This window comes from Callorhinchus milii, unplaced genomic scaffold (genome assembly GCF_018977255.1).
Source record: "Callorhinchus milii isolate IMCB2004 unplaced genomic scaffold, IMCB_Cmil_1.0 Scaffold5, whole genome shotgun sequence".
In the NCBI taxonomy this organism is placed as follows: Eukaryota; Metazoa; Chordata; class Chondrichthyes; order Chimaeriformes; family Callorhinchidae; genus Callorhinchus; species Callorhinchus milii.
This window is the reverse complement of record NW_024704746.1, coordinates 49,876,887-49,897,173: the sequence shown is the minus strand read 5'-3', so window position 1 is coordinate 49,897,173 and position 20,287 is coordinate 49,876,887. Positions and strand designations below refer to the sequence as shown.

General features: G+C 45.5%; 1 protein-coding gene across 1 annotated transcript in view; it reads right to left on the bottom strand.

The window, feature by feature from the left end:
- Positions 1-12,854: 12,854 nt before the first annotated feature.
- LOC103189838 (V-type proton ATPase 116 kDa subunit a) overlaps positions 12,855-20,287 on the bottom strand; it is a 28,593-nt gene continuing 21,160 nt past the window's right edge. The window contains exons 16-21 of the mRNA XM_007910370.2: positions 19,194-19,410; positions 17,583-17,690; positions 16,572-16,679; positions 14,183-14,300; positions 13,596-13,767; positions 12,855-13,091 (exon numbers count right to left, since the gene is read on the bottom strand). Coding sequence (XP_007908561.1) covers positions 12,998-13,091; positions 13,596-13,767; positions 14,183-14,300; positions 16,572-16,679; positions 17,583-17,690; positions 19,194-19,410 — 817 coding nt within the window. The 3' untranslated portion in view covers positions 12,855-12,997. The remainder of the gene's footprint in view (positions 13,092-13,595; positions 13,768-14,182; positions 14,301-16,571; positions 16,680-17,582; positions 17,691-19,193; positions 19,411-20,287) is intronic.

The following is a 20,287-nucleotide window of genomic DNA, read 5'->3' as shown; positions in this document are numbered from 1 at the left end:
AGAGGGACTGCGGGATGAAGTTCCAGAGGGTGGAGGCAGAGTGTCAGAAGGCCTGACCACCAATGGTGGGGCGGGAGAGGCGGGGGAGCATGAAGCAGGCCGGAGCCTGCTGAGCGGAGGGAGTGTGCAAGATGGTAGGGGGTTAGGAGAACACATGGAGGTGAGGACTCTATCCTCTGTGTGATGGGAAACCAGTGGAGTTGGGCGGGAATGGGGTTGATAGGATCACATAGCCTGGTGCGGGAGAGGACATGGCTGCAGAATTCTGGATGATCTGCAGCCTATGGAGGGAGAGAGATTTTTATACAGTATAAATATCTTAATAACATTTTTTTGAGTATAAATTTCTATGTGCATTTAAATTTATATACACAAATATCAAATATACACATGACTCAAAATATAGAAATACATATATAATATAAATATATTATATACATGTAAATAGATATATATGTCACAGTAAAGTTATGTAACCAGAGATTTTGTGACATTTTCAGTAAACTTGTGAAACCATTAAATCACTGAAATTATGAGTCAAAAGTGACATTTCATTCACCAATAAGACAAATGTTCATTTATTAACACAGGTGAGGGTCCTATGACACCGGGAGTTACATTTTTGCTTTGCTGTGAAACATTTACAACTCTGCTCACCATTCAGGAATAAATTGCTCCTCTTATGTTGCTATGTTTTGCAATGAGAATTGTATTAAATTCCCCTGGTACATCAGCCACCTCCGATGTCTCAAGGCACAAGTGTGTGCCACGGAACACACCTAGACCAAATCAAACCTAACAGTCCATTGGCAGATCTGGCTAGACCATAGCAAGGCCTACCACTCTGCCCTCGCCTCCGCTAAATCATCTTTCTACTCCAAGATAACCTTGGAGATCAAGGACAACCCCAGGCTTCTCTACTCCACCACTAGCCGGCTCTTCGCCCATCCTCTCCTCCAACTGCGAGGAGATGTTGGACTTACTCTAGTTCAACATCAAAGGGGTTCATCTGAATATCTCTTCTCCATATACCACTACCCCCTCCCTACCTACCCCTCACACTCTGGCCACTACCCGTCCTTCCCTCCGCAACTGCATCCTTGTCTTCCACTCTGCCCTCACCTCCATCATCTTATAAATGAAGACCACTACCTGCTCCCTTGACCCCATCCCCACCCCTCTCTTTACCTCCCAGCTCCACTTCCTGGCCCCTCTCGTTATCCACTGGCACTGTTCCCACCCCTCTAAAAACACCCCTCTTTCACCCCATTTCCAACCTCCCTTTTCTCTCCAAAGCCCTGGAAAGAGTCATCGCGTCCCAGCTTCGCTCTTTCCTCTCCTGCCATTCCCTCCAATTGGATTTTGGGCAGTACGGAAACAGTCCTAATCAAAGTCACTAACAAAATTCTGTCCTTCTGCAATCAGGGCTCGCTCTGGCTCCTTGTTCTCCTTGCCCTCTATGCTGCCTTCGACACTTTGAACCATTCTATTCTCCTCTGCCGCCTCTCTTATCTGCTCAACTCGTATTGACCTGCCCTTCCCTGGTTCAAATCCTACCTTTCCCATCATTTCCACTTTGTTTCCACTAATGGCTTCTCCTCCATGCACCGTCACATGCGGTTTCCTTCAGGGCTCTGTCCTTAGTCCTCTCCTTTTCAAACATTTATATGCTCTCCCTTGGTGACATCATCCGTAGACATGGGGTCAACTTCCTAGTATATGTGGATGACACTCAATCTACCTCTCCGTCTCCACCCTCGACCACAGTTCTGGATGAGAGCTAACTTTCTCCAGTTGAATATCAACAGGACTGATGTCCTGCTGTTTGGCTACCGTCAGCACCTCTAGAACTGACAGCATCACCTTTCATGACCACATTCACGGAGCCAATACAGAACCTTGGGGTCCTGTAAGTGCTCTGGGATGCTATCCTGCGTGAGGGGTGCTATATAAATGCAAGATGTTGTTCGACCCTCAACTATCCTTCACCCCCCGACATCCGTGCCGTGACCCGCTCTATCTTTCCCCACTTCCGCAACATTGCCAGGATCCATCACTGTTTCTCACCGCAGGCCGCCGGGATCCTCATCCATGCTTTCATCACATCAACAACAACAATAACAGCACGTTTCTATAGTGCCATTCACATTGGGAGGACATCCCAAGGCACTGGACAGATAGAGTTTCGGATCTGAGCTGGAGGTCGGGGAGGATGGAGGGCAGGGTGATAGGAAACCAGTGGAGTCGGGTGAGGATGGGGGTGATAGGTTTGCAGAGACTAGTGCGGGAGAGGATGTGGGCTGCAGAGTTCTAGATGATCTGCAGCCTATGGAGGGAGGAGTTGGGGATGCCGACAAGCAATGAGTTTGCATAGTCAAACCTCAATGTAATAATTGCATGTATGAGGGTTTCGGTGGCCTGTGGTGTGAAATAGTGGCGGAACCGGGCAATGTTGCTGAGGTGGGGGAAGGCAGTGGGTCATGGCGCAGATTTGGTGTAGAAAGGATACTGAGGGTTAAACAAGATGTCAAAGTTCTGGACTGACTTAGCAAGGTGGAGTGTGTATCCATGAACGGTGATGCTGTCAGCACCTGAGGTGTGGAGGCGCTGACAGGAGCCAATCAGGAAGGCCTCAGTCTTGTTGACATTCAACTGGAGAAAATTAGCTCTCATTAAGAACTTGATGTCCGACAGACATTCTGTCAGGACAGCAGTGGTCCTGGAGTCAAGGGTAGAGGCAGAGAGTTAGAGTTGGGTGTCATCCTCATAGATGTGGAAGTTGACCCCATGTCTACGGATGATGTCACCAAGTGGGAGGCATATAGATATTGAAGAGGAAGGGACCAAGGACAAAGTCCTGAGAACACTGCATAAGATGGTGTGGGGGCTAGAGGAAAAGCCATTTGTGGAGATGAAGCGAGGCAGTGTGAAATCTGAACCAGTGAAGGACAGAGCCATGAAGGTTGAGGTGAGAGGAGAGGCGGTGGATGAGGATAAAGTGATTGATGGTGTTAAAGGCAGCAGAGAGGTCAAGGAGGACAAGAAGGCAAAGGGAGCTCTGGTTGCAGGTGGGCAGAATATCATTTGTCACTTGTCACCAGTGCTGTTTCTGTGCTGTGGGTGGCACGGAAACTCGATTGGAGGGGTTTGTGAAGAGAGTGGTGGGAGAGAAAGGAGCGAAGCTGAGAAGCAACAACTCATTCCAAGACTTTGGAGAGGAAAGGGAGGTTGGAGATGGGGTGGTAGTTTGGAAGTAGAGATGGGTCCAGCGAGGGTATTTTAAGGATAGGAGTGATGATGGCAGTTTTTAATGGGGTGGGAACAGTACCAGAGGACAGGGAAAGGTTTATGATGTCAGTGAGTAGAGGAGCAAGGAGGTGGAGCTGGGAGGTAAGGATGGAGTTGAGGGAGCAGGTGATCGGTTTCATGCGGGTTATGATGGTGATTAGAAAGGAGGGGAAGACAAGTTCGAAGGTGTGGAGGGAGGGATGGGTAGGGGCATGGGTAGGAGGGGGAGATGGGGAGGAGGCAGCAGATGAAGTGGCAGAGGAAGCTGAGTGGATTCCCTCAACTTCGAGGAAGTCCAGCATCACCTCGCAGTTGGCATTTGAGGTGAGGATGGGTGAGACATGGGAGGAGCTAGTTCATGTTGGAGAAGTGGAGCCTAGGGTTGTCCTAAGCCTCCAAGATTGTCTTGCAGTGGAATGACAATTTACGAAGGCTAGAGCGGAGTGTTAGGATTTGATATGGTTCAGCCAGCTCTGCCAATGGACTGTTAAGTTTGATTTAAGCCAAGTGTGCTCAGCGGCATGCACCTGTTCTTTAAGGGAGCAGAGGTGGCTGGTGTACCATGGTGACTTACTTGAATAGGAGATGGTTTGGGAAGAGAGGGGAGCAAGGGAATCGAGCATGGAGAAGAGTAACCGAGGAGGATAGGTCATTACAGGAGGAAGCCCAGAGGGGAACGAGTTCAGTGACTCCAAGGCAGCCGAGAGGGAGGGGGGGAAGATTTTTTTTCCAGGGGCGGGAGGAGATGGAGGTGAGTTGAGTGGGGGTGGGAGAGGGATTAAATAGTTAACTAACTGTCCATCGGCAAATTTGGTTTCACCACATCAAGACCTACCACTGCACTCTTGCCTCTGCCAAATCCTCCTACTCCAAGGTTATCTTGGAGGTAAAGGACAACCCCAGGCTTCTCCTTTCCACCACAAACTATCTCCTCCATCCACCCTCCCATGCCTTGCCCATCCTCTTCACAAACTCCATCTGTGAGGAGATGCTGGACCTCCTCAAATCCAAAATCGAGGGGATACATTCAGCCACTTCAGCCCCGTTTATAGCCACCCCCACATCATCTCTCGCTCATGACCTACCCCCACCTATCCCCCCCTATACTCCTTCGATCCTATCTCTCCCTCCTCCCTCGTGACGTCTGTCCGCAAACTCAAACCCACCACCTGCTCCTCGATCCCATCCCCACCTCACTCCTCATCTCCCAACTCCATCTTCTGCCCCTCTCCTATCCAATGTCATCAACCTCTCCTTGTCCACTGATTCAGTTCCCACACCCCCTAAAAATAGCCGTCCTCACCCCCATCTTGAAAAATCCTTCCCTGGAACCATTCCTCCTCTCCAGCTACCACCCTATCTCTAACCTTCCATTCCTCTCCAAGGTCCTGGAACAAGTTGTTGCGTCCCAGCTCCCTCCTTTCTTTCTCGCCATTCCCTCTTTGAACCCCTCCAATCCAGCTTCCTCAGCACGGAAACAGCCCTGGTCAAAGTCACTAATGACATTCTGAACATCTGTGATCAGGGCTCCCTCTGCCTCCTTGTCCTCCTCGATCTCTCTGCCGTTTTCGACATTGTCGACCACTCCATCCTCACACACCGCCTCTCCTCTTTACTTAAATCTTCACGGATTTTCCCTTGCCTGGTTCAATTCCTATGTTTCTCACCGTCTCCACTTTGTTGCATTTAACATCTAACCTCCATGGTTGTACACTACAACTCACCAAGCCAGTCAGGAACCTAGGTGTTTTGTTCGACCCTCATCTGTATTTTCTTCCCCACAGCCAAGACATGACCCGCTCTGCCTTCCCTCACCTCCATAACATTGCCCGACTCCGCTACTACTTCACCCCTCAGGCCGCTGAAACTCTTTTTCATGCCTTCATCACCTTCAGGCTCGACTACATAAATGCCCTGCTGTCGGCCTTCCCAACTCCTCCCTCCACAGGCTGCAGATAATCCAGAACTCTGCCCATGTCCTCTCCGGCATAAAACTCTGTGACCCCATCTCCCCCACTCTTGCCTGACTCCATTGGCTCCCTATCCTTCAGAGGATCCAGATCAAGATCCTGGTCCTGACCTACAAAGCCCTCCATGCCCTCACCCCACCCTACCTCTGCGACCTCCTAACCCCCCACCAACCCACCCGTTCCCTCCGCTCAGCTGGCTCTGGCCTGCTCCACATCCCCCAAACCACCCGCCCCACCATTGACGGGAGAGCCTTCAGCCACTCTGTCCCCAACCTCTAGAATTGCATCCCCCAGTCACTCCGCCTCGCCCTCTCCTTAGACTCCTTCAAGTCCCACCTCAAGATCCTCCTCTTCGACCATGCCATTGGCCATCCCTCTTCCCCTTCTCTCCCTTCTCCCCCTTGACCCCAGCTCGGGTCTGAAATGCTGTACACTGTCCAGCGCCTTGGACGTCCTCCCGCTATACAAATGTAATCTTGTTGTTGTTGTTAAGGGAGATGAAGTGATGGTCTGAGATGGCTTTGTCGGTGATGGTGAGGTCCGAGATAATGAAGGCCCAATCACCAGGTCTAGGGGCTGACCATGTACGTGGGTGGTGGAGTGGATGTGGAGGGAGAAATTGAGGGAGCTGATAAAGGAGAAAAAGTCAGCAGAGGTAGAGCAGGAGGGGGTGAAGTGAAGGTTGAAGTCGCCTAGGATGAGGAGACGTTCAGAGTAGAGGGAGAGGGACCACAGGAGGGTGGAGATATCGGGAAATAAGTTGGGGGAGGGCTTGGGGTTGATAGATAAGGAGAATTTTAAGAGAAAGGTTGGAGGTGCGATGAAGGGTAAAGTGCTCAAAGGAGGGGAAGGTTCCAGAGGAGTAAGGGATAGGTTGAGTGGGGACCGGCAGATGAGAGCCACCATGGCAGATAGGTCGTCTACGCAAACTCCCTGCTTGTCGGCGTACCTGACTTCTCCATCTACAGGCTGCAGATCATGCAGAACTCTGCTGGCTTCCCTTCACTCAGAGGATACAGTTCAAGATCCTGGTCCTCATATTCAAAGCCTTCCACGACCATGCTCTTCTCTACCTCTGTAACTTTTAAGCCCTCCTGCCAACCTGTCCGCTCCCTCCACTCAACGGGCTCCGGCCTGCCTCAGTTCCCCACATTGTCTGTCCCACCATTGGCGGGCAGGCCTTTAGCCTCTCTGACCCCACCTGGAACTCCATTTCACAGTCCCTTCGCCTTGCCCCCTCCCTTGCCGCCTTCAAGACCTGTCTCAAGACCCTCATCTTTGACCGTGCCTTTGGTCACCCTCCTACCCCTACTCTCCCTGGCTTCCACCCCTCCTGATCCCAACAACCAGCTCGGGTGCGGATCTCAGACTGGCCAGCGCCTTGGGACCACCTCCTATCGTGAAAGGCGCTATACAAAAATAATTTATTGTTGTTGTTGCGTTGGCCTAACATCTTCATCACTGGCAATAGATGATTTCCACAATGGAAAATGAGCTTGATCTCCTGGCTGTTCTTGCTGGTATGGGGCCAGAAGATATACCAACTGACCTTCTGTGAAGCGCTTTGAGACGTTTAGAAGACGTGAGAAGCACTATATCATATGCAAGGATTACTATTATAATATTATTTATTATTATCAAGTAACTCCGCCACAGAAGCTTTGATCTCACCACTGAGTATGGGGCTAGAACCCACCCCTTTATCATCTGGTACTTCTGCGAGACAACCCGGTCCAATCGACGTCATCGAGACAGACACCCAATACCAGTGCATCTGTTTCCCCAGTTTCTAGTGCCACAGATCCACCACAGCTTAGACCTGTTGTCTCCATGTCCTCAACATAGAGTTGTCCAGTGATCATCCTGTACAGACTCCTATTTCACATATGACCCAGATCAGAAAGTGAAGAGCTGCTGCATAAATGGCAGAGTGGGTGGTAAAGCGGAGTCGGTTGGATCTCCAAGCTGTTACACCTGGAGACAACATGGCTGTCCCCCTCCCAGCAGTGGACAGGGGTAGAGGTGATCCCAGGAATATCCCCGGAATATCCTTGTGTTATCAATAATAAAGATTTAGACACTGACCACTACAGGATAGCAGTGACGGCTGGTATTCTGAGGAGATCTCTATACCAGGAACCAATTTAATTTCCACCCACAACGATTGTTAACAGAGACCTGCATCAACACCAGGAGACACCAGTGTCGCTTTGTGAAGTTGTCATTGCAGTCTGTTTTATGATGGGCAAGGCTTTCTGAAGTGTAACTGCAGGCAGAAGAAATGCCAGAGCCAACTACTGTAAATGTTTCAAAGCAAAGCAAAATTGTAACTCCTGGTGTCATTGAAGCCTCACTTGTGTTAATAAATGAACATTTGACTCATCAGTGAATGAAATGTCACTTTTTGACTTCTCATTTCAGTGATTTAAAATTTCAGGAATTTTACAAAATCCGTGGTTACTTTACTTTATTGTAACATATACATACTGGATATACGTACAAAAATATAAATTTTGTGAAAATACTTGGAAAATCTCCAGATATCTAAAAATATCTGGAACCATCCTGCGATGAACTGGTCAATCCAGTCCTCAACTGAGGGCCTTTGGCAAATAGACGTGCACCATGAAGCCAGATCTGCCTCCAGCAACAGGTCAGTGCAGGTCGGAGCCTTCTTTCGCTCTCTGTAGCCACTTCCGGTGTTTATCAAAAATCTACCTTACTGCTTATTCCGGGACTGCTTGGACACAGATCTTGTACTCCACAAGCTATACTGCATTGGGACCTTGCTGACCTTGAAGAGTGATGAGAATGATCAGAATATCCTTTGCCACTTCTCTGCACAGTTCCTTAGCACAGTCTCCAAGCAAAGGAAGGTGTCCGCCACAACCCCAAGTTACCGATACAAGAGTTTAAGTGGGATGTTAGAGGATTTTACCTTCATTCAGAGGATTAGCAGAATATAGGATGCTTTGCCATAAGTGGCAACTGAGATGAACAGCAGAATATTTAAAGAGAAAACAGCATCAACATTTTAAGAGGTAGAATATGGGAAGGATTGGTAAGGAGCAGTGAATTGGGATTAGACGAGTGTTGATTGCAAGTGGGTCAATCTTACATTACATTTACTTTAAATAAATTCCTTGAAGTTTAACCATTTATGTTTTAAGATTGTGGACACCAAGATAATCAAGCTCACAGATTCAGGTAGTCCTTTGACAACCAATTTTATTAAATAAATCTTTTATTTTTATTTCTTTCCTTTCCACCCATTCTCTTTTCGAACCCCTTCAGTCAGGTTTCCGTGCTGCCCATAGCACAGAAACTGCCCTGGTCAAGGTCACCAATGATATCCTGACCATCTGTGACCAGGGCTCCCTCTGTCTCCTCGTCCTCCTCGACCTATCGGCAGCATTCGATACGGTCGACCACGCTATCCTACTCCACCGCTTGTCCTCCCACCTCAACCTTCAAGGCACTGTCCTTGAATGGTTTAGGTCGTACCTTTCTCACCGCCTTCACTTTGTCTCGACGAATGGCTTCTCCTCCACCCCCCGTACTGTCTCATGTGGTGTCCCTCAGGGCTCTGTCCTTGGTCCCCTCCTCTTCACCCTCTATATGCTCCCCCTTGGTGACATCATCCGCAGACATGGAGTTAACTTCCACATGTATGCGGATGACACCCAACTCTACCTTTCCTCCTCTACTCTCAACTCCACGACCACCGATGTCCTGACAGCTGCCTGTCCGACATCGAGTCCTGGACGAGAGACAACTTTCTTCAGCTCAACGTGCGAAAAACCGAGGCCCTCCTGATTGGCTCACGTCAGCGCCTCCGCACCTCAGGCGCTGACACCATCAGCATCCAAGGCTGCACTCTCCACCTCTCAAAGCCAGTCAGGAACCTCGGCGTTTTGTTCGACCCTGAGCTGTCCTTTCTCCCTCACATCCGCACCACAACTGGCACCGCCTTCCATCACCTCCGGAACATCGCCAGACTACGGCATTACCTCACCCCTCACGCTGCTGAAACCCTGGTTCACGCCTTTGTCACCTCAAGGCTGGACTATGGGAACTCTCTCCTCGCCGGCCTTCCCGCCACCTCCCTCCACAAGCTGCAGGTCATTCAGAACTCTGCAGCTCGTGTACTGTCCCGCACCAGGCTTCGCGACCACATCACTCCCACCCTCGCTCGCCTCCACTGGCTCCCAATCCCCCAGAGGATTGATTTCAAGATCCTCATCCTCACCTACAAGGCCATTCACGGCCTTGCTCCCTCCTACCTCTCTGACCTACTATCCCCCTACCTACCTGCCCGTACCCTCCGTTCCTCTGGCTCCGGTCTGCTCCACGTCCCCCGCCCCAACCGCCCTACCATCGGTGGTCGGGCCTTCAGCCTCTCAGCCCCCAGGCTCTGGAACTCCATCCCCCAGTGCCTTCGCCTTGCTTCCTCCCTTTCCTCCTTCAAGGCCGGTCTCAAAACCTTTCTCTTTGACCGTGCCTTCAGCTCCCCTCTCGACTCTCTTCCCCCTCCTCGCTCCCTCCCTTCCCTCCCCTCACCCTGACCATTTCCCCCCTCCTTGCTCCCTCCCTTCCCTCCCCTCACCCTGACCATTTCCCCCCTCCTCGCTCCCTCCCTTCCCTCCCCTCACCCTGACCATTTCCCCCCTCCTTGCTCCCTCCCTTCCCTCCCCTCACCCTGACCATTTCCCCCTCCTCGCTCCCTCCCTTCCCTCCCCTCACCCTGACCATTTCCCCCCTGCTCGGGTCATGACCCAACTGTGCAGCGCCTTGGGACGTCCTCCTGACGTGAAAGGCGCTTTATAAATGGAATCTTGTTGTTGTTGTTTTATATTGCAAGCTAAATTACAATCTAGGAAACTGTTTGTTCTCACCATTCTTCCCTCCAGAGGCTGTTTGTTAATTAATCTATGACCAATACTTATTTTCCTGATCTTGTGCTTACCCCTCCCCTTTCTAGTCATGTCACAATAGCCACATTTCTCCTAAAGCAGCTATTTTTCATCAAATGTTGGCCTTCGTCCTTATCACAGGCTTTGCTTTATTTCTGACAATTTCTCAGAATTTTGAGACCGGCCCTCCAACACTCGCAAAAGTGCATGTCAATTAGGAGTAGGGAGAGTTCTCCCTCGTCATGAGATAAGGACGCTCAATTTTCTTCAATAATGATCCTAAAGTCATCAGTACCAGGCATTGCAATGACAAAGATAGAGGAATGACTGTGTCAGTTTCTTCGCAAAGTTACAGAGCAGTATAACAGTACAAATGTTTAAAAAAAATTCCATTTTATACAAAATTCATAATAAAATAGTAATCAGATTAAACAGAATATCAAAAGGGTTAAAATATTAAAATGACTACAACTATAGTTCATACCAGAAAATCTTAGCAAAAGCATATATACATATGCTATGACGCATCATTCTTATGTCAGATTAATTCCAGAATGCTTTAGGAGTTAGCTCCAGTGGATGACTTAGCTCCAATTTGGGTTTGATGGACTGAAAGGCCTTTTCCTCTGCTGTAATTTCTATGATGCCCGAAGTTCATGGTGGTTAAACAACAGCAGCCATGTATGTCATCAACAGATCCTTTATGTTTTAAATATGATGGAATTACACAAGACATTCCATAAGTGGTTGTTGTGAATAAATGCAAATGTATATTCTATATGTTTGCATATATTATAAACATATATAAAAACATGTTTATACCTTTGCTTCCAGAGAGCAGGACAGAATAAATAAATCTGCTCTCTTGAACTCCATCCCACAGCCCATCCAACTCTCTCACCTCATTCAAAGTCCATCTTAAGATATAATAATAATCCTTGCATTTGATATAGCGTTTTTCACATCGGGAGGACGTCCCAAAGCGCTTCACAGAACACATTGTAAAGTGAATTGACTGTATATTTATGGGCGAACGCGGTAGCCAATTGCGCACAAAGAGTCGTAGATTGAAAATGACCAACTTATTATTGTTTTTGGTTTTGGAGGGATTATTATTAGGCTCTGTGTGGAGTAAGGAAACTTGCCCAAGGTTTCGCTCTGCCTGGAATTGAACTCCGGTCTCTTGCTTGTAAAACGAGTGCTCTAACCAATGAGCTACAGGACTCCACAATATACCTCTTATCCCATGCTTTTGGTCATCTTTCTCCTCCTTGCCACACCCTTGCGGCTTCCACCCATGCTAAGGTGTTCAGCCAGCAGTGTTAAGCACTTTGAGATGTCTTCCAAAGACTTTGAGACGGGTCGAAATCCTTGAACGGTCCAGTGGGACACTCTCCCAAGATGAAAGGCGCTACACAAATATAATTTGTTGTCTTCCCAACACAAATGATGCTGTATGAACGTAAATTATGTTGCATAGCCCTTTGCAAATGAAACTGCATGAGAGCTGCAAAAAGGGAAGCTGGTGAAGTTGGGGACCGCCATGAATGAGTACCTTTCCAGTACCCAAAGCTGACCTTTACTGATTTTAAAAGGCAAATAAAATGCCACATTGTCACATCATAGCCCACATTGTGTCAGCTCACAAACTGCGATTTATTTCAACAACAAGATTATATTTGTACAGTGTCTTTCACCTCAGGAGGACTTCCCAAGGGCTGGACAGTGTGCAGCATTTCAGACCGAAGCTGGGGTCAGGGAGGGAGAAGGGAGGGGAGATTTTAGTCTGTAATTGACAGCAAGATACACAAAAGATACAAAAATAAATTATCAGTTTATACATTCGGCAAAGTCACAGGGAAGGGACTCAGAATTTTGAGTTAATTGTGAAACAATTGATACCATTTATACCAAAAGGTGCCCTGTCACAGTAAATATATTTGTCCCTCTCAACAGCCCTTTGAAACAGCACTGATCAGACCTCACTTCGAGTATAATGTATACTGTTGGGCACCCAAACTTAGAAAGTATATAGCCTTGGAACTTCTTCCCGATATGAAAGGTGCTATACAAATGTAATTTTGTTGTTGTTTTTAGGCTTATAGTGATAATTCATTAGCTGTGATATGAGGTTGTTTACACTGCAGTTATCTGGCTAACCTATGGAGTTAGACAGCGCTCCAAGATTTTGTACTGCATGAAGGATACGATAAACGTTGCATATTCTTTAGAGCACAAGTGATAGTTGTCAAATTTAAAACCATACAAAATTACGTCTTGATTCGGAAATGGGGTCAGACATGAAACCGAGATCTTGTTCGTCTGGTCAGATGGATGTTAAAGATCTCGTGGCAATCGTCCAAAAGAGATGGCAGTTCCTCATGGTACCCTGGTCAAGAATCCTCCAGATAAACTGCAGCATTCAGTTATAAATAGTCACTACACCTTACAAAAAACCAATATGAAACTCATTGAAATGATTCAATCTTAAAGGCACTGTATCAAATGCAAGTAATATTTATGATTGCTGTTGTGGCTATCAATGACAAAGTATATGTGAAAAGGTAAATCAAAAGCATGAAAGACTCAAACATTCCCACTAATGCAACATTTACCATACTGTTGTACATAATTCACCAAATCCACTGCAACTGATGAGTAGCTACATACCACCACTTCCACATTTTCCACTCAAAATTACTTTATTAATCAAAATAGTTTGAGGTCAAAGAGCATCCAAAAGATTCAATGTTAAGATTCACAGTGATATTTCTGCAGTTTGGATTTAGATTTTGTGGGAACAGACAACGGTTTCAAACTGGAGGTTTATTCATCTGGATTTCCATCCAGAATGGTTTTAAAAGAGAATGGGTTAAACTTGTAGCCAGTTCCACTGTAGAACTTGTTCTGAAACTCAACCCTATATGATGGAGAAACACAGAACAAATTAATGTCTTGCTGAATGTACACTGAACCATCTCACAAGCATTTGTTTGAGGAGAAATAACTGCAATGACGCACAAGATTTGTCAACTGATACAAACTCACCCCATGCAAAGATGGTTTGTGAGGGCCCAGTTAAACGTAAGTGGTACTTTTCTCCATATGAGAGGGTCACCTTGCCATCAGATAAAGTTTGGCTTAAAGACAGACAAACCACAGGCACTTGAAGCCGCACTTTTAACATACAAGGCTGGAATTCAGTTTCTCATTTACTCAGTGAAGCTGTCTCAGCAAATTATTGAAGGACAATGTACATCATAAAGCCTGGATGATGTAAACTACAACCCATGGTGAAAATCAGGTCCATCCACAAGTAAGAGAAATTAAATACCTGAGAGTGAAGACACTCTGGGTTCAAAAGAGGAAAAAGAACTTAAATTGTCCAAACCCAACAACGATGTGTTGCTCTTTCTTAACTTACCAGTGAAGCCGCAGAGCGTGCAAGAAAGCAGACAGTCCTTCCATAACCAACAGGATGGCGACCGTTAGCACAGCAAATATGGCAAAGATAATGAAGACGCCAATGAGCCCAGCCCACGAAGCACTGGACAGTCCGATATGCATTACCATAGTCCACAGGACTTCGGAGAGTTCTGAGGATAAAAGGCACACCACAGATGGAGGACAATTACAATAGATATTAAACAGGGACAGACTTACTGCTTCACATTCTGAAATCATTTTGAATTTTCTATTTAGAATTTTAGCTGTATTTTTCCTTGATTGAGTGAATCATTGACATTTTGCTAAAATAAATACTGCCTGGAGATAAAAGGGTTTATCATATGTAGGGCGTACACAGGAATACTCATTTTACATTTCATCACAGAACAGACAATCCCATTATTAATCTATTTCCCATTGCAAAGGTGTGGTGAGAAGATAGTTATTTTTAGACATCAACACTAATGGAATATTTTATTGGGGTGGAGAAGTATTTAATAGCACCTCCAATGCCCAAATATCTCCAAGTGCTTTACAGTAATTCCTATCATATTGAACACTTGCCTGCGTGGGCCAGGCTGAGAGCCCAGAGGCGAAGGTAGGAGGCAGTGTTGGAGATGCTGCCTAGGCAGAACTCAATGGTGTGGATCGCTTGGTGCACAAAGATATCACCAAAGTTGAACTAAAGTAAGAACAAGGAAACAAATGTTCACTTATAAAGCTAATACACAAAGTGTACAACTTGACTTCTCACCATGCAGCGCAATATGTAGGATTAATAATAATAATAATCCTTGCATTTGATATAGCGCTTTTCACGTCGGGAGGACGTCCCAAAGCGCTTCACAGAACACACTGTAAAGTGAATTGACTGTATATTTGTGGGCGAACGCGGCAGCCAATTGCGCACAGCAATGTCCCACAAACAGTCGTAGATTGAAAATGACCAATTTATTATTGTTTTTTGTTTTTGGAGGGATTATTATTGGGCGTGTGGAGTAAGGAAACTTGCCCAAGGTTTCGCCCTGCCTGGAATTGAACTCAGGTCTCTCGCTTGCAAAGCGAGTGCTCTAACCACTGAGCTACAGGACTCCGCTGTGGGTTCAAGCCTCAAGTTGGGACTTGAGGACTTAAGAATTTGCTAGGCGAAAGAAAACCAAGTTCCATCCAGTTCGCCTTCTACCATCCTGGTAGCCACTTGCCATATCATATCCCAAACTATATATTGGATCCCGAGATATTATTTTCTAACATAAATCCATCTAATTTGTTCTTGAAGGAATCAACACTTCCTGCTTCCACAGTCTCCCTAGGAAGCTTGTTCCATATGTTTACTACTCAATCACTGAAGTAGTATTTCTGAATTTAACCTACAATCATGGTCTACATCATCCACCCACCCACCCACCCACCCAGCCACCCAGCCAGCCAGCCAGCTATCTATCTATCTATCTATCTATCTATCTATCTATCTATCTATCTATCTATCTATCTATCTATCTATCTATCTATCTATCTATCTATCTATCTATCTATCTATCTATCTATCTATCTATCTATCTATCTATCTATCTATCTATCTATCTATTCAATGCACTCAGAAAGTCCAAGCTGGCACTCCAAAGCATTGCTGAGAATGTCTTAATAAAATCACTCTGTACAGGTAATGATGATTAATATCACTGCCAAGTTACATATAAATGGAGGTTTCTTTTATTAGTTTGTTTGAACTCCATAGGATATACTGTAAAGAGCAGTGACTGTGCATTTTATGGGTGAACATGACAGCCATTTCGCTGAGGACGCTACACCGCATGAAGGGCACGATATGAATGCAAGTTGTTGCAGCCAATTTGCAAACAGCAATGTCCCACAGATGGCCATGAAATGAATGGTCAATATTATTTGGGAGATTGTTGGCCAGGATACCAGGATAAAGAAACTCCCTTCTTTTTTCCAATTGTGTCATTGGATCATTAACATCCAGGTGAATATGAACAGACATACTGACTCAGAGACGAGTGTGCTACCAACTGAGACAGGTTGACACTTCATGTTTTGCATTAATATCATAACAATGGTTTGAGGCACCATGAACAACTTAAATAAGAGGGGCACTTCTTGACGTGAAAGGTCCTTTATAAATGTAAGTTATTACATCAAGTCATCAAGTCCTGGATGAGGGCAAATTTCCTAAAGTTGAATGTGAACAAGACTGATGCTGTCCTGATTGGCTCGCGCCAGCGCCTCAGCGCCTCAGGCTGTGGCAGCATCAACCTCCATGGTTGTACACTTCAACTCACCAAGCCAGTCAGGAACCTGGGTGTCTTGTTCGACCCTCAACTGTCTTTTGTTTCCCACATCCAAGCCATGACCCGCTCTACCTTCCCTCACCTCCGTAACGTCACCCGACTCCGCCACTACCTCACCCCTTAGGCCGCTGAAACTCTCGTTCATGCCTTCATCCTCTCCAGGCTCGACTATGCAAATGCCTTGCTTGTCAGCCTTCCCAACTCCTCCCTCCACAGGTTGCAGATAATCCAGAACTCTGCAGCCCGTGTCCTCTCCCACACCAATTCCATGACCCCATCTCCCCAATTCTCGCCCGACTCCATTGGCTCCCTGTCCTTCAGAGGATCCTTTCAAGATCCTGGTCCTCACCTACAAAGCCTTCCACGGCCTTGCTCCACCCTACCTCTGTGACTTCCAAACCCCCACCAACCCGCCCGCTCCCTCCGCTTAGCCAGCTCCAGCCTGCTCCACATCCCCCGACCCACCCGCCCCACCATTGGGAGAGCCTTCAGCCACTCTGCCTCTGGAATTCCATCCCTGAATCACTCCGCCTCGCCCCCTCCTTGGGACATCTTCCCGACGTGAAAGGCGCTATACAATGTAATCTTATTATTGTTGTTTTATTCCCTGAGACTTCAGGATTCCGTAGAGAGGACACTACCTCTTCATCGTGTTCATCCCTATGGCTCTCAGCACTCATCTGGTTGGGCTGCAGAATCTCGACCTCAATATCATCAGAGATAGTGCTGTTGTGTGGAGTAGACTGTAACTGAAGAGGTTGAAGAAAAAGGTAATCAATACTAAAGATGAGGAGGTCACACTCACCTCCCACTGTCAACTGCCAAAATAGTTATAAGTAAATGTAATTAGTTGGATAACAAGTCAACAAGAGAGGTTTGGATGAATAAAGCTCTTCAGCCCATCCTTCCAGAGGCCACTCAACTCCCTCAATCTATGCTGGTGTTAAGATCACACAAGTTTCCATCTACCTTTCTCTTGACTTCTTTATTGTTAAGTGAATTACTTATTCCTACTTTAAATGTCTTACAAGTCTTCTACAAGTCTTCCTGCATTCTTTTGCTCTTCTCTTCACTATTTATCACCCTCCTCCACAGTTTGGTGTTATCTGCAGATTTTGTTACTACACCTCCTATACCTGAATCCAAATCATTATGCATTGACATCGATCTCTGCTGAACACCACTTTTTTCCTCTTGCCAGTCTAAAAAGATGCCTTTAGGAGGTCCTACTCTTTGTTTTCAGTTTTCTAAGTATTCTTTAATCAATTCTGTTACCTCTCCCATGTTTAATTGTACGTTGCGCTCATTCTATATGGAGTGAAGTTCTGAAAGATAGAGGCAGAAGTTTCAATAGAAATGGGAATTGGAATGGCGCAAATTGCAGAGTGGTCAGTGCTGACAATGATCTACTGTGAGGATTTGAAACAGCAAAGGATAAAAAAGTGTTGAGAGAGGGGGAAAGTGAGGACAGAAAAAAAAAAAAGTGACAAATATGGTTATCAGATTTGTGATCATAAAAAGGAAGCAAAATGGATTGAAAATCTTCACTTTATGAAAGTAGCAAAGCTCAATGTAAAGATGTAAGATGTAGAGCAAACTGATTTTGAATTTGAGCTGCACAAGAGGAGCGTCTCCTTATATCATTATCTTACCCTAAGTTGAGCTTTCCTGTGGTTTGAGAGTAAAATGAAGGGTTTGAATAGAAGCATCCAGGGCACAGCGATGAGAGCCAATATCACCAGAAGGCTCTGAACTTCTTTCTGAATAGGGATTTAAAAAGAACCAATGTCAACTATCTCTCGCAAATCATGGAACATGAATATATGTGCCCTTTCACCCACTACTTCAAAAACACTTGAATTCCACTGGGTGTTGAAACCGAGCCTGTAAATTGCATTGAATGAGGAATGGACAGATATAAATAAAAGTAACATTTATTCAACATTGCACCCATCAACGAAACTTTCTTATAGTGCTTCAAGTTGTAAATGAGAAATCATTGTTGGAGCATCTGGTCAATGGTAGTTTATGGATCTGGGGGCAAATGCAGAGCCCATTTTGCACGGAGCAGCAGCTCATAAACAGCTAGGTGTTGGCCTGGGATAAATGGCATTCTCTTTCTGGTCTAAATGTCCTTCTCACAGTCCAGGCTGATACTCTAATACAGTGGGGAGCCCTGCTTTGTCAGAAGTAGGGCCTTCATAGGCACATTCAATGGAGGAACTGCCTGGATGTTGAAGATTCCATAACTCTATTCTCTCCCTGTCTTCTAACCCTCTTTAAAGTCATACATCTTGGAGATATTATGTGAAATGACCATAATGTGAAATAAATAATGTGAAATAAATAAATGACCATTATGTGAAATAAACAAGACATTCTATAGAAGTATAAGTTGTTGATCCCACAATCTCTTAATATTATTTTCTAGTCAACATGATCGTGGAGTCCTGTAGCTCAGTGGTTAGAGCACTCGTTTTGCAAGTGAGAGACCTGAGTTCAATTCCAGACAGGGCGAAACCTTGGGCAAGTTTCCTTACTCCACACGTCTAATAATAATCCCTCCAAAACCAAAAAAAAAATAATAAATTGGTCATTTTCAATCTACGACTGTTTGTGGGACATTGCTGTGCGCAATTGGCTGCCACGTTCGCCCACAAATATACAGTCAATTCATTTTACAGTGTGTTCTGTGAAGCGCTTTGGGACGTCCTCCCGACGTGAAAAGCGCTATATCAATAATAATAATAATAATCCTTGCATTTGATATAGCGCTTTTTCAATTGGAAGGCTGACAAGCAAGGCATTTGCATAGTCGAGCCTGGAGAGGATGAAGGCATGACCGAGAGTTTCAGCGGCCTAAGGGGTGAGTTGAATTGAACTCAGGTCTCTCGCTTGCAAAGCGAGTGCTCTAACCACTGAGCTACAGGACTCCAACAAATGCAAGGATTATTATTATTATTATAAGCAATGGAGCAAGCAGATTCTCATTTATAACAGATTTTTGTTGTTGGCATTTCCATTTAACCTGCACCTGAACTCTCTGGGATGAAGTAACTTTTCTGGGAAAAGATAGTGTGCATTCCGTACAAACACACAGAACCCATATGTACATTTTAGTTTGGAAATTCTCAAACGTGGTGCTTGCATGCTTGCTTACTGAACAAAGTAATAAAATGGCCAATGAACACATGCATTTCATGTCTTGTGAAGTGGTTTCCCTGCAAATTTCTTTTCCTATGCCGAAGACACAAGAAACTTGCCTGATGCTCATATAAAGGTTCAATTGAAGAATCGCTATAATTAAAGAGGAACATATTGATGAAGTGGATCAAAATGCTTGGGGCAAACCGGGAAGTGTGAACGGTGTAGTGGCACCACTTGTAAATAATCATGAAGACCAGGTATCCAAACAAGCACAGGATGAAAATCATCTCAGGTACAAACTGCAGCAGAATATTCATGGTGTTCTTAAAGTAGCTGTAAGACAGAAGCAAAGCAAGACGAGAATGGAATGAAATGGCAAATTGATGTATTTTAATAGCTCCTTTAAAACCAAAGCGCTTCACAGTAATTGCTGTTATGTATTATGGCTTTTTGTTGGCAAATACAGCAACCACAAACAGCCATGAGGTGAATGAATTGGTTCAATGTTCTGTAGTGCCTTTAATGGCGGTATCTGAATACTTACTGCTTTCTTTGTAGCAATGTGCCACCTCCTGGTTTCTTTGGTACATTGCAGAAACACTGGTTCATTCAACTAACAGGTAACAAGTGAGACACGACTTGCATATTTAATTATATCATATTGAAATAGCTCAGATTCTGTTTACAGTAATTACTATCAAATGCATTGATCATTTCTTTGTAGGAAAATATAGCAACAAGGTCAATTAGAAACTAGGTGTGTTAACCTGGTGCATTGGTAGCATTCACCTCTGAGTCATAAGGTTGTGGGTTCAAACCCTACGTTGGGACTTAGAATCACATAGTCTAAGCTGACACTTCAAGGCAGTGGTGGGCTTATGTCAGGGGTGCTGTGCTTTAGATGAGATGTTAAACTAATATCCCGTCTTCAGGTGGGCATTATAGACCCCACGGTACTATTCAAAAAGAGAAAGGAGTTTCTCTCTCCAGTTGGCAAACAATCCCCGAAATAAAACTGGCCATTCATTCTATGGCTGTCTTGAGGGACATTGATGTGTGCAAATTGGTTGCCACAATCACCAAAAATATACAGTCAATCAAATTCACAGTAAATTCTGTAAAGTACTTTGGGACATCCTCCCGATATGAAAGATCCTTCTTATTATCTTATGAGGTTGGTGATCAAATCTAGGATTTGGGCCTGGACTGA